This window comes from Perognathus longimembris, chromosome 7 (assembly GCF_023159225.1).
Source record: "Perognathus longimembris pacificus isolate PPM17 chromosome 7, ASM2315922v1, whole genome shotgun sequence".
Taxonomy (NCBI): domain Eukaryota; kingdom Metazoa; phylum Chordata; class Mammalia; order Rodentia; family Heteromyidae; genus Perognathus; species Perognathus longimembris.
Genome location: NC_063167.1, coordinates 52847533 through 52866693, shown reverse-complemented (window position 1 = coordinate 52866693; position 19161 = coordinate 52847533). Strand labels below are relative to the sequence as shown.

Below are 19161 nucleotides of genomic sequence, written 5' to 3'. Positions count from 1 at the left end.
ACCAATGGTGGATATAAACAGAGCTTGAGCTGGAATCTTAATGTATATATCCCTTTTCTTCCCCAAGAAAGGTAGGGGTAGACAGTGTCCAGAGAGAAGTTTGGGGTTAAAGCGTTCTGAGGGTCAGAAGAACTGAACTATCAGTGTGGTACATGAAGAGGTGTTGCCTTAAGCAGGCTTTACTAGGGCTTACTCGCAGTGAGCAATAAATAGTCCTGTTTGTAAAGCAGTAGAGTATGTTTTGGAGCATTTAGACCTTCAAGACAATCACCTTCCAAAAATCTTATCTCCACTCACCACTTAGGGAGGGAGAAGAGCTGTACCAGCTAGACATAAGGATAAAATAAGAGTACATGGGCACATGTTTGTAATCTGTGGGTTAAGATCTAGATACCATGTTTTCAGCTTCAGCCCCAGGACACTTGGGGTACAGTGTCTGACATGGAGACAATCAACAACTCTTTGTGAGTGAATTAAGCTACAATATGGGAAGAAATAATGTGTGTGTGTGTGTGTGTGTGTGTGTATGCTTTCTAAATTCAGTGTCTGTGCTGTTTCTGTATCTCCTGTGACTTACAGAATAACCTAAAAATATCTGCTCAAGAAATGTTTGTAATTAATAACAATTATAGTGCCTCTTTTTTTTTTTTTGAGGTTTTATAGGACAGACTTTCCATTTGGGGCCAGATGGAGGAAATGATGGGAACTGCTGACTTTTATTTCTATACAGCCCTTGTTTATATATTCTGCATGGTGAGAAGCAAGGGTTTGGGGACTGAGACCTGAAAAGCTGCAGCTGGGTAGGCAGCAGTCTTTCTGACATGACTCAGCATCGGGCCCTGAAGAAATGTGGGGTTATATATGGAAGGAGAGAACCAGGGACCAGCAACAAGAAAGGATTGCCTTGTTTCCTTGGGGACTGTTTGTTTTCTCCAGTGCACAGAGCCAAAGAACTGGTCTTTCCTCTCCCAGCAACCACGATGTAGATAAATAGACTTGCCTATCACATAAAAGAAGCAAAGACTGATTTGCCTAATGAGTTATGTAGCTTGTGTGGCTTATGTGAACAACATGGCCAGTGAGTAAAGTGGTCACAGTGACCCCAGGTCAGCAACTAGAGTGGGGAGCAGGGGAGATCAGAGAATGGAGGCAGTATGTTCAAGAAGGCCAGTTTTGACAACCAGAAACTAGCATACAAAAGGAATGGAGTGTTCAGCATGCATACAAATCACCAAACCCAGGGCCTGGTGAGTTCATCTGATGCAGGGTCATCTCAAACATAATAGATGAAAGTAGAAAAAAGAATGACAGTGAGGGCAGAGGACAAATAGAACCCCAGAAAGGGTGTGGTAAGTAACCCAACCTTTGTCAGTAAAGCCCTTGTGATTGAATATATGCAAAGGGAGGTCAGGAGAATGTGGCCAGCCCACACAAAGCAGCAGAAGGCATCACAGAGTCTGGCAGTGGCTACAAGCCACTCCTCCACCATCTTCCTGGAGAAAAGGGCTTGATGTTGGAACCATGCTGATGCTCATAGGTATACATACAGTGAAAATGTTTGCACTAACCACTTCACCAAATCTATATTTAATTCACTTGAGTGCGACTTCTTGTTATCAAGCAATTTACTAACCAAAGTTTCAGTTAGAAATATTTCCGGTAGTTTTAGAAAAGGAAGTTAACTAAGTCTAGGTAGGTTCAGCTTGTTGTTTCACAGCTGTCTTTCTGAGGTATCATGGTAGTCTTGAAAGGAGTTGTATTATAAATGGATCCTGGCCATGGACCTAAACAGGAAGATTTGGAGAACTGTTGTACAAAGCCCAGCTGGACCTTTTGTGCCATTCAGTCATATTAAAGGGGAATTACATACACTTATTCATTTAGCAACATCCTGAATGTGTAATTAAAATTTGGTAGTGCCAAAGTGACTAAGCACTATTATCAGAATCTAAGTGTTTAAAGTTACAAAGCCTCGATTTTTTTTTAAGTGGGTATTTTATCTGTCCTAGGGAAGTTGACAGAGTTATCTCAACTCTTTGACTTCACTTCATTTAATCTGGGTTTTAACACTCCTAGATATTCCAAAACTATTGATTTAAGAAAAGGAAAAGAAAAGGAAAAAAAAAAAAAACCTTGGGCCTGAAAAACAGACAAAGGACTATATATGATAGCACTCTAATGATTTATCTTAAGAATCTGTGAACTGTGGAATCACGATTGTTAGGACTGTGAGACACCTGCTCACCTTTCTGAAATGAGGAGCTGAAAAGATATTCTGAGATTCAGAAAGGGTAAGGGATACAATGTTGACCTTTCAGAGACGGGAAACCTTTGATGAACTATAGGACACCAAGACAGTTCATTTAAAAGATAGTTTCAAAGCATTATCGGAGGCTAGTTTTGTATGTGCCTTGGTGTAGCTCATAGGTTGTCTTTTTACATAAACCCAGGAAAATAATGGTTTTCACAGTTGTTCATCTGTATGTAACCTTCATGTGGCACCTTGGCTTCCAGCTTTGTAACTGCTTTTCTGTCTCTTTTGTGGACAAAATTAAACTTTCCTCACCATTTGACAGCATGGAACTTTCCTGAGATGGGCTGCTAAGGAGAAGAGACAGGAAAAGGTCAGCAATACCATCTCTACATAATTAAAGCAGTGCAAACAGCTCTGTAAAATTGTTGCTAATGACATTTACTGGATTCTATAATATGAGTCCTTCCTCTGGTCTTAGAATAAGTTAAGGATCAGCTGCTTATAAAATGTACAGATGGTAAGTCTTTGATGCAGGTAATATTGTATTTTTAAGAAGAGGTTTACTTACTTCAGGGCTGTGTTGAGGCTTGCTTGTTCTTTCTTTCCCTGTTTCTCTGTTATCCTGTCTCTTGTCCTGTTTCTCTCTCTCTCTCTCTCTCTCTCTCTCTCTGTATATGTATATGTATATGTATATATATGTATATACATACACACATATATATATACTTACATATGCATTAATGGATGTGTGGACATAAATCTATAGACACACACATATGCCTGCCTGGATACATATATTTGTATGTGTATGTTTTTAAGGCATAGAATTAAGAACAGCTAAAGTTAAACAACAAAAATTGCTTCCATCTCTGGTTTATAGACTGAGATTGAACATTTTCTAAGGTGTAGCATATAATCAAAGAGCCTAGTTGTTGTCGTCACCTTCTTCTTCTTCTTCTTCTTCTTCTTCTTCTTCTTCTTCTTCTTCTTCTTCTTCTTCTTCTTCTTCTTCTTCTTCTTCTTCCTCCTCCTCCTCCTCCTCCTCCTCTTCCTCTTTCTTCTATTCTTCTTCTTCCTTCTTCTTCTGCTGCTGCTGCTGCTCCTCCTCCTCCTTCTCTCTCATCTCTTCATGCCCTGCCCACCTTTGGACAGGAGCTGGAACTCAGGGCCTGGGTGTTATCCCTTATTATTATTTTTTTGAAGCTGGTGTTCTACCAGTTGAGCCACAGCTCAGATAACCTGTACAAAAAATCAGTTGTAACTCGATGTAGAAACACTGAAACTATCTAGATATATATGGGGAAGTTAATACAACAGAAGTGCTGGGCATAGACTTAGTTATAAATGAATACTAATAAACATAAATCCAAAGCAAAACTGTATCTTCATTTACCGAGCGCTTTGTATTTAAGAACACGCTCATAACATCGCTAGGGAGATCAGCAATCATGGAGACCCATCTGGGGCTTCAAATCCCCAAAAGGAAGTACCAGCTCCATAGTATGAGATGAGGAATACCACTCTGGGTCTACAGAGTAGGGCAGAAGGAAAAGCAGCCCCAGCTCACTGGTACACATCAGGAAATACGTTCCTGCAGAAGAGATGCTTATGCATGGCAGAGTCATCCCTTGTTGACACATGGAGGATGAGCCTTTGCAGTAGAGAAACTGTGCTGCCGCCTGCGTGAGGCCATCATGTGAGAGAAGGCAGCTTAGAGTATATATGGAGAGGCTGTTCTGAAGGAGCCATTACTTTTCCCTTTCTGTTCAATGGAGTTGGCCTTCCCTTCTCTGTGTTCTTATGTTGTTTTTTTAAATTGTTTATTTCTTTGGTTGGTTGGTTGTTGTCGTTTGTTTTTCATATTTCTGTGACTGGACTTTTCATCCACTTTTAAATTGTTTATTCTTGATTTCCACACTTGTCTGCAAGATAACCCATGTCATGGCTATCTCCCAGCTTCTATCAGAAAACCTAGAAAATAATAGCTACTCTATACATGTTTATCAAATGTACCCAGAAATGATTAGAGTGCTTGTTAGGCACAATACAGCAATGACAACACACCAATAATTGTGTAGGTTATCAAGCCACACTTCATGAAATCTTAATGGCTTCATTTTTCTGTTTCAGGTTACTTGCAGCATACAATAGCCTTACCGATAAACACCTGGTTGGATATTTTAACAATACAAGGATAAGGCGGCATCTCTTAAGATCAGGGCTGGTAAGATTTGCCTTACTTTCTTTCCAATTTGTTTCCTTAAGTCAAATAATTTGCAACCTTTCTCAGATTTCTTCTTTGGGCTAGTCAGTGAAATCATCTTCCCTATTCATTTTTATAAGAATTACTTCCTTTCATAATGTGTGACTTTTATTTGAGTCTATTTCTAAGTGTGACTACTAAGGAAACATAAACTATTGAGGAAAAGTCACCATAAATTTTCTAAGACATAGTTCATTTTTTGTTCACTTATTCAAAAATGTGCTGAAGAACTAAGACAGGAAAGACTTTATTGTCCTGGGGTGGGGGGGGAAATCATCTTTAATAACCACAGAATGCGGGCTGGGGATATGGCCTAGTGGCAAGAGAGCTTGCCTCATATACATGAGGCCCTGGGTTCAATTCCCCAGCACCACATATACAGAAAATGGCCAGAAGTGGTGCTGTGGCTCAAGTGGCAGAGTGCTAGCCTTGAGCAAAATGAAGCCAGGGACAGTGCTCAGGACCTGAGTCCAAGCCCCAGGACTGTCAAAAAAAAATAAAATAAATAAATAACCACAGAATGCGGTGTAGAAAACACCAACGATTCAACATTTCCCCCTGAATTTTTTTAAGCTATCATTTCCTATGATAGTTTATTGATACATGTCTTTCGAAACTGCCCTTGCCACAAGATATTCATTTCTCTAAATGCATATAGCGGGGAAAATCTTCTAAAAATTGTAATGGCGTCCGAGTTGGGGGGATCTCCCAGCCCCCCCGAGTCCACCACTCAGAGACAGTCTCAAGTAAAAAGATGAATTTATTGGGGAAGTTCCGGATGGACCGGTCCCTGGTTTCAGAAAAACGTATATAAAACGACGTATAACACAAAACAGGACAGTGGCACAGAGACTTACTTCCGGAGGATTTCCAAGTGCCAACAAACCAATTCAGCTCCAATGGAGAGCTGAATTGGGACACCATGGGGATGACAGACACAAGACTCGGACATGTGGCATGGAGTAATGGCGCCTGAGCTCACCTGCCCCTGAATAGGGTCAGGTCAGGGGGCAGGGTCACAGGAAGCTCCCAGTTCTAGCACTTGACAGACAGGTTCAGTAACCTATAGGCTATGTGCTGACCCTGTCTCTTGGGGTTCAGGAACTCCCATTAACTGGGGAAGGGACTTCATTCCTGTAGGAATCCAGGCACACCCACCAAGAATTGGTGTGCAGATTCAGGGGGCGTGGGGCACTATTGTTTACTGAGAGAGGGAATTTTCCAGGGCCTCTGAGCAGAGGGGGGCTGAGGAGATAGTGGAGATGGAGTCAACTTCTGCCCTCTTTCCCTGGCCAGATCTGACCTCCATATTACAAAAATCCTATGGTTTTTTTTCCCACTGAAATAAAGGGTGTGGCTCAGAAAGTGTTAGTTACTTAAAGGATGGTGGATTTCCTTAACAATTGTTGCCTTGGTTTTGAAAGAACACACATTGCCTTTCTAATTGCTTATGTGTTTGGCACCTTAGCTTGAATAGATGTAAAAGGGGTTGCTATTCAGTCTCCTGGGGCTTTGTTATCAGACTTGTCTGAAACCTGGCTCAGTCATTAATAAGAAAAGAATCATGAGGAAACCACTTAACTCATACAGCCTCAAAGCCCTCAATTGCAAAAAGAAACTAATAATGCCTATTCTTCAGCATTGATATAAGACTAAGAAAGTTGCAACAAACTATTGTAGTTATTATTAATTATTGTAGTTATTATTAATATTGCTTCCTTGGATAAGAGTCTATGAGCCTCATGCATAAAAGGAAGGATTTTATGTTTATCAACATGACTAACAAATACTTCCAGAGCACTGGTTATATCTTGACAACTCACATAAGGAAAATACCCCTTTCTCTGGAGCAGTACTTCAAATAAAAGCTGCTTAGTGGTGTTGAGTAGGGTTCAGCATCACCTGGGAACTTATTAGGAAATGCAAATACAGAGCACTACTCCAAAACTATTGGATAAGAAGCTTTGGGCAGCGGCCCATCAATCTGTCAATTCTGGTATTGTCTCAAGTTTAAGAATTTATTCCCTATAGGAGCTTCTAGTCTAATTGGAGAGATCAGATATCTTCCCAGAGAATGTGTAAGGACCCTACATACTAACTGCCAAGAGAATGACCATCAAGATGTTCAAATTTTTCCCCAATTAAACACATGTGGCATGAAATCTCATAGACAACACAATTCAAAGACTGCATGTAGGTTATTTGAAAGTTTGTATGCACTTTTTATAATATACATCTTTCTATCATTGTAAAAATTACAACGAATTATTGTAGAACCACTCTAGTTGATTTCAGCACCAATATGGTGGATCAAGAATGTTTTTTTAAAAAAACTATAGCTGGCAAAACTAAGAACAAAATTATGAATAAATATGTGATTTGCGTTTAACCTTAAAAAGAAGGATTTAAAGGAAGGGGAAGTAAGATGAGTAATCTCAGAAGATTAATATGTTTTGCTTACAGGACATAAAAAAATCAGCCAGGTAGCTCAAGTAGCAGAGTGCTAGCCTTGAGCAAAGAGAAGCCAGGGACAGTGCTTAGGCCCTAAGTTCAAGGCACAGGACTAGAAAAAAAAAAATCAGCCAGCAATAAGTTCCCTAGAAAGATTTAAAGAATAAAACAAATAAAAGCAGCAACTTCCTCTCTTGGGACTTGCAATAATGCCAATTGAGACCAATATTGAACTCTATCTGAAGTACTGCATGATCTGTAAAATTTGTGAATCACAACACATTCAATTACATTCAGAGCTGGAAATGGGAAAAAGAGAAAGCCGTGGGAAAAGACAAAGTAGTAAAACCAGTTATTTTTAAAACAAACAGATGAGAGCCTCTGTTGCTTGCTTGTTTTGCCCTTCAAAGTGTTTCCTGTGGAAACATCAGTAAAACATCCGTCCTGTGATCACTGCTCCTGTTCATTGTTTCAAGGTGGTACCCGCACCCTTCTTCCCAAAATGTGTTCAAATGGAGAAATAAAAAAGAACACCTGGGCTCCATCAAGGGAAAATTGCTACTCTAATGAATACCTTGTTTTAACTGTCAAGTGTACCACCTGTGTGCGTTTTCACACTGATGGGTATATGAGACTTCCTCTCTCCTTTTGCCTTATGAAATATTCATTTGGAAGTAAAAGTTTATTTATTAGAACACTAGTGGTGTTCTCTCTGTTAAGCTTTTAATGATACTACCTCTCTTCTGTCCTTTTTCTCCCTTCTCTCCTCTCCAACACATTTTTTTCATTTTGTTTTTCTATCTATGTTTTATTTATTCACTCATCCATGTATTTGAATTATTCATGACAGATCACAAGAAGTGGAAGAATACTTTCTGAGAAAGAATATAAACTAAATATTATGAAGCGGGATCATCAAAAATATATCCGGGAGTGCTTAGCCCAAGCTATTTTCCACAAGGTCCTTGATATGGAGGTACACATATCTATTATCTTCCTATAGGTGATAGTTTGTAATGTGATCATTAAAACTATTTGGTTTCCAGAAACAAGGGGATTCTTTCTTTATTTCTTGAAAAAGAAATCAGACCAAGTGATTTGGGAAATGCTCTATACCTCAGTAGGTCTCCAGGAGCCAAGAGACTATAAATTTTCTCTATTTCAGTTGAGAAAAAATATGGGCATCATTACATATTTCGTGATATTTAATTTTCTAAATGTAGATTTTTAAATTCACAATGGCTACTCTGAAACATACCAGCCCTCACCATCTGTACGTTAATTTCCATTTACTAAAAAAAAAAAAGTGACATCTGTTTAAATATCAGTAATTCCACTGCCATGAATTATTTCAGATTTGTTATTCTTCTAAGGCTTGAAGCTCAGCCGTATGGTAAGCTTCAAGGAACAGGCACAGAAACAGCTGCTGTCCCTCCTACGTCAGGCCACACTGGTCATTGCAGATTTACAGCCCAAGCATCAACATTGTTTTTAAATCCGACATAGCATTTTTAGTGAAATATCTAGCTAACTTGGTAAATTATTTCAGCCTTGCCCCATGAAACTTGTAGTTTCAAGCATCAACACCATTTTAATCTCTGTGAAAAAGTATGTCACTTTTTGGCTTGACCATATAGCAGTAAATCAAAATGCCTGGCTTGTAAAACCATTGACCTGTGGGCATAGTAAACATTTGTGTACAACTGTAGAATCATCAGTAAACTAACACCAAGTTCAGTTCCACTAAAGTATGTATTATGCTACCATTATATTGATCACACATCCCCTTAAGATGCGTGTATCCATGCTTATACACACACACATACATAGACACACACATTCTATTACTTTGGGAATTCATTTTGTGGTTTAAATCATATGCATAATTATACAATATCATTATTTATGGACCTCCAAATTTCATTGCTTACAAAGGTATTAGTTAGGTTTAAAAATAATCAGTACAGGATAAAATTAAACTATACATGGTTCCAAACTTAGTCAATAAGCACTAAGTTCAATATTAGCATTAGGCATTACACTTTTCAATATTTATTCTCTCTCTCTCTCTCTCTCTCTGTGTGTGTGTGTGTGTGTGTGTGTGTGTGTGTGTGTGTGTGTGTGTGTGTGTGTGTGTGTGGTGTGTTCAGGTCCTGAACTCAAGATTTAGGTCCTGTACCTGAGCTTTTATGTTCAGGGATAGTTCTCTATCACTTGAACCAGAATGCCACTTCTTCTATTGGCTAGTTGGAGATAAGAGTGTCCTGGACTTTTCCTTCCCAGTCTGGCTTTGAAACTCCATCTTCAGATTCTCAGCCTCCTCTGTAGCTAGGATTACAGACCTGCACCTTTAAAGTTTCATTTTCTGAACTCTCATATGCTGATCCATTGTTGCCACAGAATTAGATATACTGTAATTTAAGAGCCTTCATGCATTCTTCAAGTATAAGATATATACTTTTGATTAATGGTAATATATACCATATAGTAATAGAATTTATAATAATTATGATGTATAGGTTGAGTATACCTAGTGATCACAAATCTGAAATGTACCAAATTCATTATGTTGATGCTCAAAAGTTTCTGACTTCAGATTAGAGATTTTTAATGGGGAAAATTTATGTAAATATTCCAAATTGAAATCTGATATACTTCTAGTCTCAATTATTTTTGATAATGGTGACTCAATCTATACAATAAATTAATATACTAGAACCATATTTCTCTCATACTTGTCTTTCATTCAATTTATTCCAATACATCATATTACTGACATTGCTACATTAATATTCATGCATTTATTCACATAACTAACGTTAATTGGGGCAATCACCTGCCCAAATGTGAATACAATGGCATTAAAGGACATTGAATGTAAAGGAAAGCTCTCTGTGGCCACCATGGGTGGGTTGGAAGGACTAGCTCAAAGTTGGGTCCCTGGCTTCTGGAGAACCTTAAAGCCCCAATTTGATTTGGAGAGTAGGTGATGAGGCGATGAAATGTTTTTCAGCAGGGGAGTGAAATAAATGAGCAGAGCTGTTTGAGAAAGATGATGTTACTAAAAATGTGGAAGATGGATTAATGAGCTGGAAAAGATTGGAGGTGGGAGGTCAATTAGGAAGCTGTTGCCAAAGGGTGTGGGCTAATAGCAGTAGTGATGATGCTGTGGAGATGCAGCTGTCTATAGAGATATCAAAGATGGAGAAAGCTTTAAAGTAGCTGAATAGAGAGGAGATAGGGAAAGGAAGGGGCTGGAGCAACCCTGAGATTTCCAGCCTGGATATCTGGCTATGGAAGCACAGGAGGAATAGCAACAAGGGTCAAAAAGAACAAGTTGTGAAATGCATGCCGGTAGCTTGGTGTCCTGGAAGCCGGAGGTGGAGAGGGTGACTATAAAGATGGTTAAGTGAGATGAATACTGAGAGAAAAGGAAATTACATTAGATCCGGTAGGCTGGTGGCCGTGGGGAAGTAGTTCCTTTGGTGGTGAAGAGGAGGGGCTGACTGCAGAGAGTTGGGAATAAGTGGAAGATGGAATGTGGTTGATAGAGAATGTAATGAAGTTTGGTGATAAGTGGGTGAAAGATCAGAGTAAAAAGGGAGAGTAAAAGAAGTGTCAAGAAGAGGATTAATGATACTCAGATAGGAAATGATTGAGCATGCAGGGCCAGGGGTCCAGAACACAGACACTGTTTTGCCTTCCCCATAGTGCCAATAATTAAAACATTCTCAAGTACATATAAATGATATCAAATTGAATTGTAAGTAGACCACCTTCATGTGGTTATAATATTAGTGTAATATACAAGTTTTGGAAAATACAAGATAGCACTTTAAAGGAAAAATATATACAGGTCCTAATCTGAAACATAACTACTATTAACATATTTTTTTATTGTTTCTTCTATTAGTGTTTCTGCGTTAGTAAAAGTATGATATGTGTGAGGCCCTGGATTCATCACACACATACACACACACACACACTCACACACACATTTGTGCATGCATATATACCATGTTGCATTCTAGAAGGTCATGGTTTAGTGTGAGAAACAAAAACAAAACCCAGAAAGTTAATGTTATTGGATCAAGGTTCAATTTACAGTTCCATACCTCATTAGATACATTACTGGCCTCAATTTCTTCACTTGTGAAATGGAACTGCTGGTCAATGAGAGTTGTTGAATTAGTGATGTACAGGGTTAGGTGCTGGATAGGGCCTTGATCTATGAAGTTGTATTTCTATGCTCCTCTATATCTTGCTTTTTCTTACATCATGTGCATTTACCATACTTTAGAAAACAAATCTTTCTGAATTCTGTCCCATCACATAGATGTGCCAAAAAAAAAAAAAATCTAACCATTCTCTTCAATGTTTATATTGCAGCTTCCGTTTTTTTCTTTGATGAGGAAGAAAAAGATTTTTTTTAAGGTAGCATCTTTGTGCTGAAAACACTTTGAAATCATTGTTCAATTTTCCTCTTAGCTTTAGGAGTGTAATTTACTGGTTAAAAGCAATGGATACTCTTAACTGCTTAAGATGTGCTTATAATTGGCTTCCCAAAGAGCGGTATCAATTTCTATTCCCACCTGCACACTTATGCAGGTGATTCTTCTCCATCTCAATGACAAAAGGGGTAATTGAGAAGACAGTTAGCTATCGGAATACCTTTCCTCTAAAAAATTCTCTGCTATAACTAACACAATTTTCACTTCCATTCTTTCCTGTATGCCCAGCGTTATCATCAGCTTGAGATAAAAAGGAAACTAGAGGCTTTAGCTAGGAAGGAGCGAATTCAGCAATTTAAGGTAAGGTACTACAAACTTTATTTTACTTCAAAAGGTTATTTTATGATTACAAGAGCCAGTAGTGTGCTGAGTGAAGTTCCCTGATTGACTTTGTTTTGGGATAGTACATAGATGAGGTCAAATAGTGGTTCTACTAAGCTTGAATCTTGTCATTGTTACTGACAATCATGACAAAATAAGAACATTTCTGTGAAATAAATTTTAACAAGGCACAAAAATTTCAAAGAAAAACTTGAAAATATCCTTTTCAAATGTGTAATTTTGCTTTTGTATTTTCTTGTGTGAGAGGCCAAAGGATTATCATCTGTCTTAAGAAAATAAAAATAGATGATAATGTTCCCAGCCAGAAGAAAAATTGGGCATCTTAAGAACTATACAATGGCACATTTTCATGTGAATGTCACCCTTGGAAATTATGGTAGCAAAGATCTTCTTTAGCAAAAGAAAACAATAAGATTTAAGTCATTTTGTGCTAGGCAGTTAGAAATTCCTTGCTTATTTTCTGTCTTTGTCTTTGAGATCCCTTCTCTTCAGTGAACTTACAAAATACATAAATTTGAATCTAGATGAGAGTTCAATTAGGTATGTCTGAAAGATTGCAGTTAAGGTTGGCAGTTTTATTCTGTTTCTTTTTTTTTTCTTCTTTTTCTTCCATTATTGTCAAAGTGAATTACAGAGGGGATACAAAATCCCATGTTTTTTAAAATTTTCTGTTTAGTCTTACAACTGTGGGGCCTAAAATATGTTTCAAAAAACAGATGTGTATTTGTAAAGCTTCTGAAAGGGAACTTACTATGTATTGGCTGTAATTTCTCTCTCTGGCTTGATAGACTCAACTCTATGTAATCAGGATCAGAACAGAATCTTGTTACAAAAGTGTTGTTAAATGATGAAAGACCAGGTTTTTAATGTCAGAAGGAGTTTAGAGATTTGTGATTAATTCAGTATTGCTGGTATCATCCTATGCCTTTCCTAACTCATCTGCTGAAATGATGATGGAGAAAAATGGTTACTGGAAATAATGACTAGCTCTGCCTGAGGCATTGTGGCCTGTGGGCTGTGCTACACTCACTCCTGTTGGGATTGCCAGGCCGGGGATGCCTAGTGCATAAGCAGTGGTTACATTGGCAGAGACTCCCTTTAGAGATTCCAGTTCCTCCCCACATGGTTTTTCCTCCTCAAAAGTTCATTTCCTACTTACAATTGATAAAGACATATTTTAGGTCCCCTTTATTTATTTAGTACGTGACCTATGAAAGAGGTGGCACTTATCAAGATGTACTATACTCATGAATTGATATGTTGAGTTGACCCCCTCTCTTTTTTTTCAAGACTTAACAGTAATTCAACTACTTACAAGTAATTTAAAACAATATGATATGGCCTGTTTTGGTTAATAGAAATATTGAATTATTTTCCAAGATGGAAATTTATTATTTTCTGGAAGCCTTTACTGATCGAGTAATGAAAAATATTGAGCTCTTTACAGTGGTTCTCTTAAAGCAGATCAATAAAGGTTATCACAGAAACAGAGTGCAAACTACTTTTATATTGTTGGACATGATTCCATTTGTTGCCTTTCACCTCTGCACCCAACTCCAAATTAGGACTGTGGGAACTTTTTGTTTTACCATGAGAAGTATCAGAAGTCTCATTTTTAGAAAAGGAGAAAGGACTTTGGTTTCATAATTAAGCATGAGCTTATATCCAACACTAATTTAGCTTATCAACTATGTATATCTTTCTTATTCCAGGGAGAGCACACAAGAAAATTTGTTGAAAACAACATGCCAGTCCTGTCTCCCCATCCTCCAACTGGCCCAAAGACAAGTCGTGGCCATAGTATTCTGATTGATGAAAGATATTCCAGTCCACTCACACCGGTGAGTTATACTAAACAGTCTCTCCCAGATAGGTAATTTATGGTGTATTTCAGAAAGAATGTTCTTTAGGATCATGTCTTCTAACCCTCCAAGTCCTACTAAGGAAAACTTTGTTTTAAAAATAATAGGCAAAAGTCAGTCATATATGCTCAACTCTGTCTTATGAATGTCTCAACTCCAACCAAACTCCTGCCAAATCTATTTTGTTTGTTAACACTAGATTTTCTTGAAATGTAGGATACTTAATCATTACCCACCTGACCAAATACCTTCCCTGGCTCTCTACTACCTACAGAAAAGACCAACATCTTTTTACTTGACATTTAAGATTCTACACTACATGACTATGTTAATTTTCCTAATATTTTCTTTTTTTTTTTTTTTTTTTTTTTTTTTGGCCAGTCCTGGGCCTTGGACTCAGGGCCTGAGCACTGTCCCTGGCTTCTTCCCACTCAAGGCTAGCACTCTGCCACTTGAGCCACAGCGCCGCTTCTGGCCGTTTTCTGTATATGTGGTGCTGGGGAATCGAACCTAGGGCCTCGGGTATACCGAGGCAGGCACTCTTGCCACTAGGCTATATCCCCAGCCCCTAATATTTTCTTTTTATCTAACCCTTATCACTCTAACATGTAGCAATATGGAATGACTAGTTATGTCACGCAAGGTCTGTATTTCCTGACATCTTGGTTTTTGTTCTTAGTGTTCCATCTAAGAACACCTTATCTGCCATAATATATGTTAGACAGATATGAATATTTGGGCTTCTTTAATAAAAAATGTGAGCACATACTTTAAGATAAACATAATGAAGTGTAGGGCTGGGAATGTGGCTTAGTGGTAGAGTGCTTGCCTAGCATGCATGAAGCCCTGGGTTTGATTCCTCAGCACCATATAAGTAAAAAAGCCGGAAGTGGCTCTGTGGCTCAAGTGGTAGAGTGCTAGTCTTGAGCAAAAAGAAGCAAGTGACAGTGCTCAGGCCCCAAGTCCAAGCCCCAGGACTGGCAATAATAATAATAATAATAATAGTAAAATTCCATCCAGAGAAATTGCACAATGATATTTTATTCAAGTTTGATTCATTTACTACCTGCAAGTTATAAATGAAACAAGGCACCTTGCTTGAAGGAAAGTACCTTGAAATAATACAAGTATGGGTAAAATTGCAAAATATTTGCGAGAAGCTGACAGTTTGTGTTGTAACAGAATTGCTTGATTGCATCTTTATTCTTCCTGTATTTAACCTAATATATTTCCTTGTTAGTATGAGGAAACCACTTTTTGAGTTCACAATGTTTGTAGAGAAATTACAATGCTTTTACAGATTGTTGAATTAGTATAGTGTGTTAACTTTGACATTTTTCAAAATGTAAATATGTTTTCAAGTTTCCTGATGAGCAGCTCGAGGGATTCAAGCTTAGCCACCTTCCTTTGTTCTTACTTATCCTCTTCCTAGTTTTGATATATGTATAAAAAATATTTCATTGGAAGACAACTCACTAGCCTCTCAAAAGCATAACCCCAGTGAAATAAAAGAAACAATTGAGTTCTGTTTCTGTCTTCTCACCTGCTTTAGAGAGGAAAAACCCCTTTAAAAGTTTTCTTTTCAATTTTCCAGCTGACCATACTCAATACATAGTTTATGATACATCCAGGAGACCTTAATGTGGCAGGAGTGAGAAAGTAATTTAAAAATTACAGAAAACATCAACACCAGCACTTTAAATGTCTTTCCCTCTGGTAAGCCAGGATTCTTAGTTGGTACTCCCCTATTGGGCTCTTGCATCTAAGAGATACCTATTGTGGTCCACTGAAACAAAGATATCTTAATATTGGATAATGACCACTGATATCTTTTAAGATACTGCTTGAATCAATACAGAAAGCATCTAATCCAATGCTAGTGCATTTGGCCACTGATTGCATCTGACTTGAGGTGCAGCATTTATCTGTACCATATCATTAAAACCGTGGAGCACCATTTCACCTAATTCCATGTTATTCTTGGGCAATTCATTCCCTGAGATCTTCTAAGAATTAGAAATGCTCAGTAAAGCTGAGTAATCACCAGGTAGTCAGTTTCAACTTACATTCTGGGTGCAGTTTAGAGATTGCTAAACTACAGTGCCATATTTATTCCAAGAAAATATATTACAATTTAAAATATAGCAAATATAAGGTAGCTTCTGGTGTGAACTACAACTGTTTGTAGCTCACAGCTGTTAGTTAATGGCACAGATTTGTTTTTAGAGATAAATGTAATCAGTTAAACATTTGACTGCCACATTCATCTAACTGAATATTTATATGCAAATGCATTGAAATAAAATTCAGAGCAAAACAGCCAATAGATCATGTTCTAGTTTGCTGTAACCTGATTTCTTGAATCTTTACGTTAGATTTTTCATGTTTTCCTGTTCCATTGGAATGACAAGGGAGCCTTACAGAATGGGCATATTTATTTTACAGTGTTACAAATAAGTCTTTTGAATCATCTGATTACTTAAATTTTTTTTGTATAGAGTTGAAGACCTTCTGGGGCTCATGTAGGCTTTTCACATAGTTCTTTGAATCATATGCTACTCTAATTAATTCTCACCGTACAAGTTTTCTTGTAGAAACACTAAATAGCAATGGCTTAAACATAAGGTGCCCCTCCTCAGCCCACCCAGACCTGGGTGGCACTGGCATGACATTTCCACTCTATGAAGTCATCAAATGCCCAGGTTCCTTTTGTGTTACTCATCTGCCAAACTTGGTGTGTTGACTTCATCCACTTAGACTGTGTATCACCATGTGGGGCAGCAGGGAAAGTAAGGACACACTTCTAAGGGAATGCTCTGGAAGATATATATGTCATGTTGGATCACATTTTTTTAGACAGCCACAAGCATAAACCTTCACAGCGTTACAAGGGTTTTTGGGAAATCCTTATTTCTCACAGCTATGTTCCCAGACAAAACTGTACCTCCTTTTTAAGAAAGAAAAACAGGTATTGGAGAATATTGTGTTTGATACTCTTCTGACATCTTGCTCACAACTGCTTTTCTTACTTAGATGTTTAAATTTACCATTTTTTTCTCTGCTTAGACATTTTCTTCTCTTGCTTCACAGTTTGTATAACAACATCTAACTTTCTTTGAAACTTTAATTCCTATTAGTCTCATTGTCTCAGTTTTAATATTCAAAGAACTTCAGTTGTATGGTCTCCGTTTAGGTATTTTGTTGTTATTGTTACCTGGCAATATTTTGGAGGGAAGGTCACTGGACATTCACTGTTTTGTGTCATCATTAGATGTTAAAACCTATTTTTTATCTTGTTACTGAGCTAATAGTGTGAATCAATAAATGTTAACAAATGCAAGCAATGTTTAGCCTGCTTGTCAAGACAGTATTAAGACTATTTGGTAGTAGGAGCTGCCTTACTGTTTTGTTTTTTTAATATTTATTATTCTTCAGAGTCAATGCACGAAGCTGTATTAATGAATGATTTATGTACCATCCTCCTACCTCCTCACCAAATATGCATGCCTTATTCTTGAGAGTTTTTCTAGTACTTATTGTAATAGGACAATGGGGTCAAAGGCTTAATTTTGTTCCCCCTTTTGACACATTGCTAATCTGTGTACTAAACTTACAATATTCTGCTCATGCCCCAAAAGGCACTTCTAATGCTCCATGCTGGCACTTTTGGTATTCACAGCAGTACATTCTTGATTGGAAAGTGTCTCAGTTGGGGGCTCAGCAGGAAACAGATGGCTCACACAAATAGAGTAATTAGGAAGTGTTTAATAAAGGAACTATTTACAAAGATGCAGGCCTGGTGAAGGCAAACCAACTAAGGATGTTAAGCATGCTGGGGTCAGCACAAAGAAAAACCATAGTCTTTAGACTGTGAGGGAGAGGGGGAGGGGAGGGAGGGGGAGGGGGAGGGAGGGGAGGGGGAGAGGTTCCAGAACCAGTCAGTGGGAGAGAAAAACAAAGGAAAAAGGTTGAAAGACAATTCTGTCCCATGGCAAACCTGCAGGGACAGTCCCAGGAAAGTAAAGAGTCCAATTACATATTTTTCTTGTCCCACCATCTTCTGCCAATGTCATTCCTTGGTAGACTCTGACTGGAAGTTGGCTGATAAGTTCGTAAAGGAAAGACTCCCAAGAACCTAGAGCAAGACAGAGAAGGTAGACACAAGACCCAGCAGGAAAATGCAGAGCTTGGAAAACTCATTTGTGATCTACAAAGTTACTAGTTACAATCTTTCATTTTCATTTTCTTAATATCTCAAGGAAGCAGTTAAAGTAATGATAATATATTACAGTTAAGCGTCTGACTTTCCTATTGTCTGCTTTTTCTTCAGCACTGACCTTAAGGCTTAGAAGATTCATAGTGCAATTTATATTGAAAACATTGAATCACAAGTGAACGGACTCCAATAATATCCTTTAAGATTTCTAAAATTAGGGGCATTATTCAACCTAACATTTAATTGTGCAAAGCCTTTCTATGTACAGCATAAATTAAGTATTGTCACTGAGTTTACAATATGTGCAAAAATGCAGGAATGTAACAGAGGACATCTCCTTTGTCTAGAATACTCTGTAACGGTGGCATTTAGTTATGTAGAGGATTTCAACACCATATGTTTTAACAAATACTTTAGGTCATAAGGGTATGTATAATGGAAGGACATAATTAAAGTTTAATCTGTTCAGTAAAAAGGCACCATTAATTACTCTAGGCAATTTGTTAGGTTATTAATTGGTTCTGGAAACATGTCAAGATACTAATTTAAATGGAATTTTTTCTTTAATTGTCTAGACAGCCCCTCGGCCATATACAGCCCCAGGAAATATGCAGCCTCCGATTAGATTGCAGCCTCTTCCCAGTAACCGTGCTGTTAGAACGGTTTCAAAGAGAACCCTGAGGTCCAGATCAAAAACCTCTTTACTGGAAAATGAAGTTCAGTTTCCCATTGGGGTAAATGTTATTTTCTTCAAGAAATGTCTTTAATATTCTTGATCAAGAGTATTGAGTTACCAGTTTTCAAGATTTTATATTTAATTAATCTGTCATCTATATTGTGCATTTTAAAGTACTTACTGTGTACTGATTAACTCATTCTCATTGGCAAGCCTATCATTTCTGTTGTTACAGAGTAAAATGTATAAGCAATAGATGCATAATTATGTATTATGCATTGTCATTAATTGAAAAGGCTGACTGCAAAACAAAAGGAAGACATTTCAGAGCCAGACATGACTTTTATCACAAATGACCCACTGTTGACTCCGTCCAGATTTTAAATGCATGAGACCTAGAAAATGGAACTTTCTAAGAATAGGTTTGCATTTGGATGCCAACTTACTTTCCCATCAGTGTATGAAATTGCTTCAAGCTTGACTCTTACAAGGTTGAAAAGAATGTCCATCTTTAAAAAAAAAAACAAAACTGCTGAGTTAATCACATCCAAGAGCATGACTCTGCTTCCTTTTCATGGTTATGTCC

At 37.8% G+C, this 19161-nt stretch overlaps 1 protein-coding gene across 1 annotated transcript in view; it reads left to right on the top strand.

Annotated features, from left to right (window-relative positions):
• The first annotated feature begins 2760 nt into the window (after positions 1-2760).
• Erich3 (glutamate rich 3) overlaps positions 2761-19161 on the top strand; it is an 88984-nt gene continuing 72583 nt past the window's right edge. The window contains exons 1-6 of the mRNA XM_048352136.1: positions 2761-2771; positions 4385-4478; positions 7819-7944; positions 11708-11779; positions 13534-13662; positions 18475-18633. Of these exons, the coding sequence (XP_048208093.1) occupies positions 2761-2771; positions 4385-4478; positions 7819-7944; positions 11708-11779; positions 13534-13662; positions 18475-18633 (591 nt within the window). The remainder of the gene's footprint in view (positions 2772-4384; positions 4479-7818; positions 7945-11707; positions 11780-13533; positions 13663-18474; positions 18634-19161) is intronic.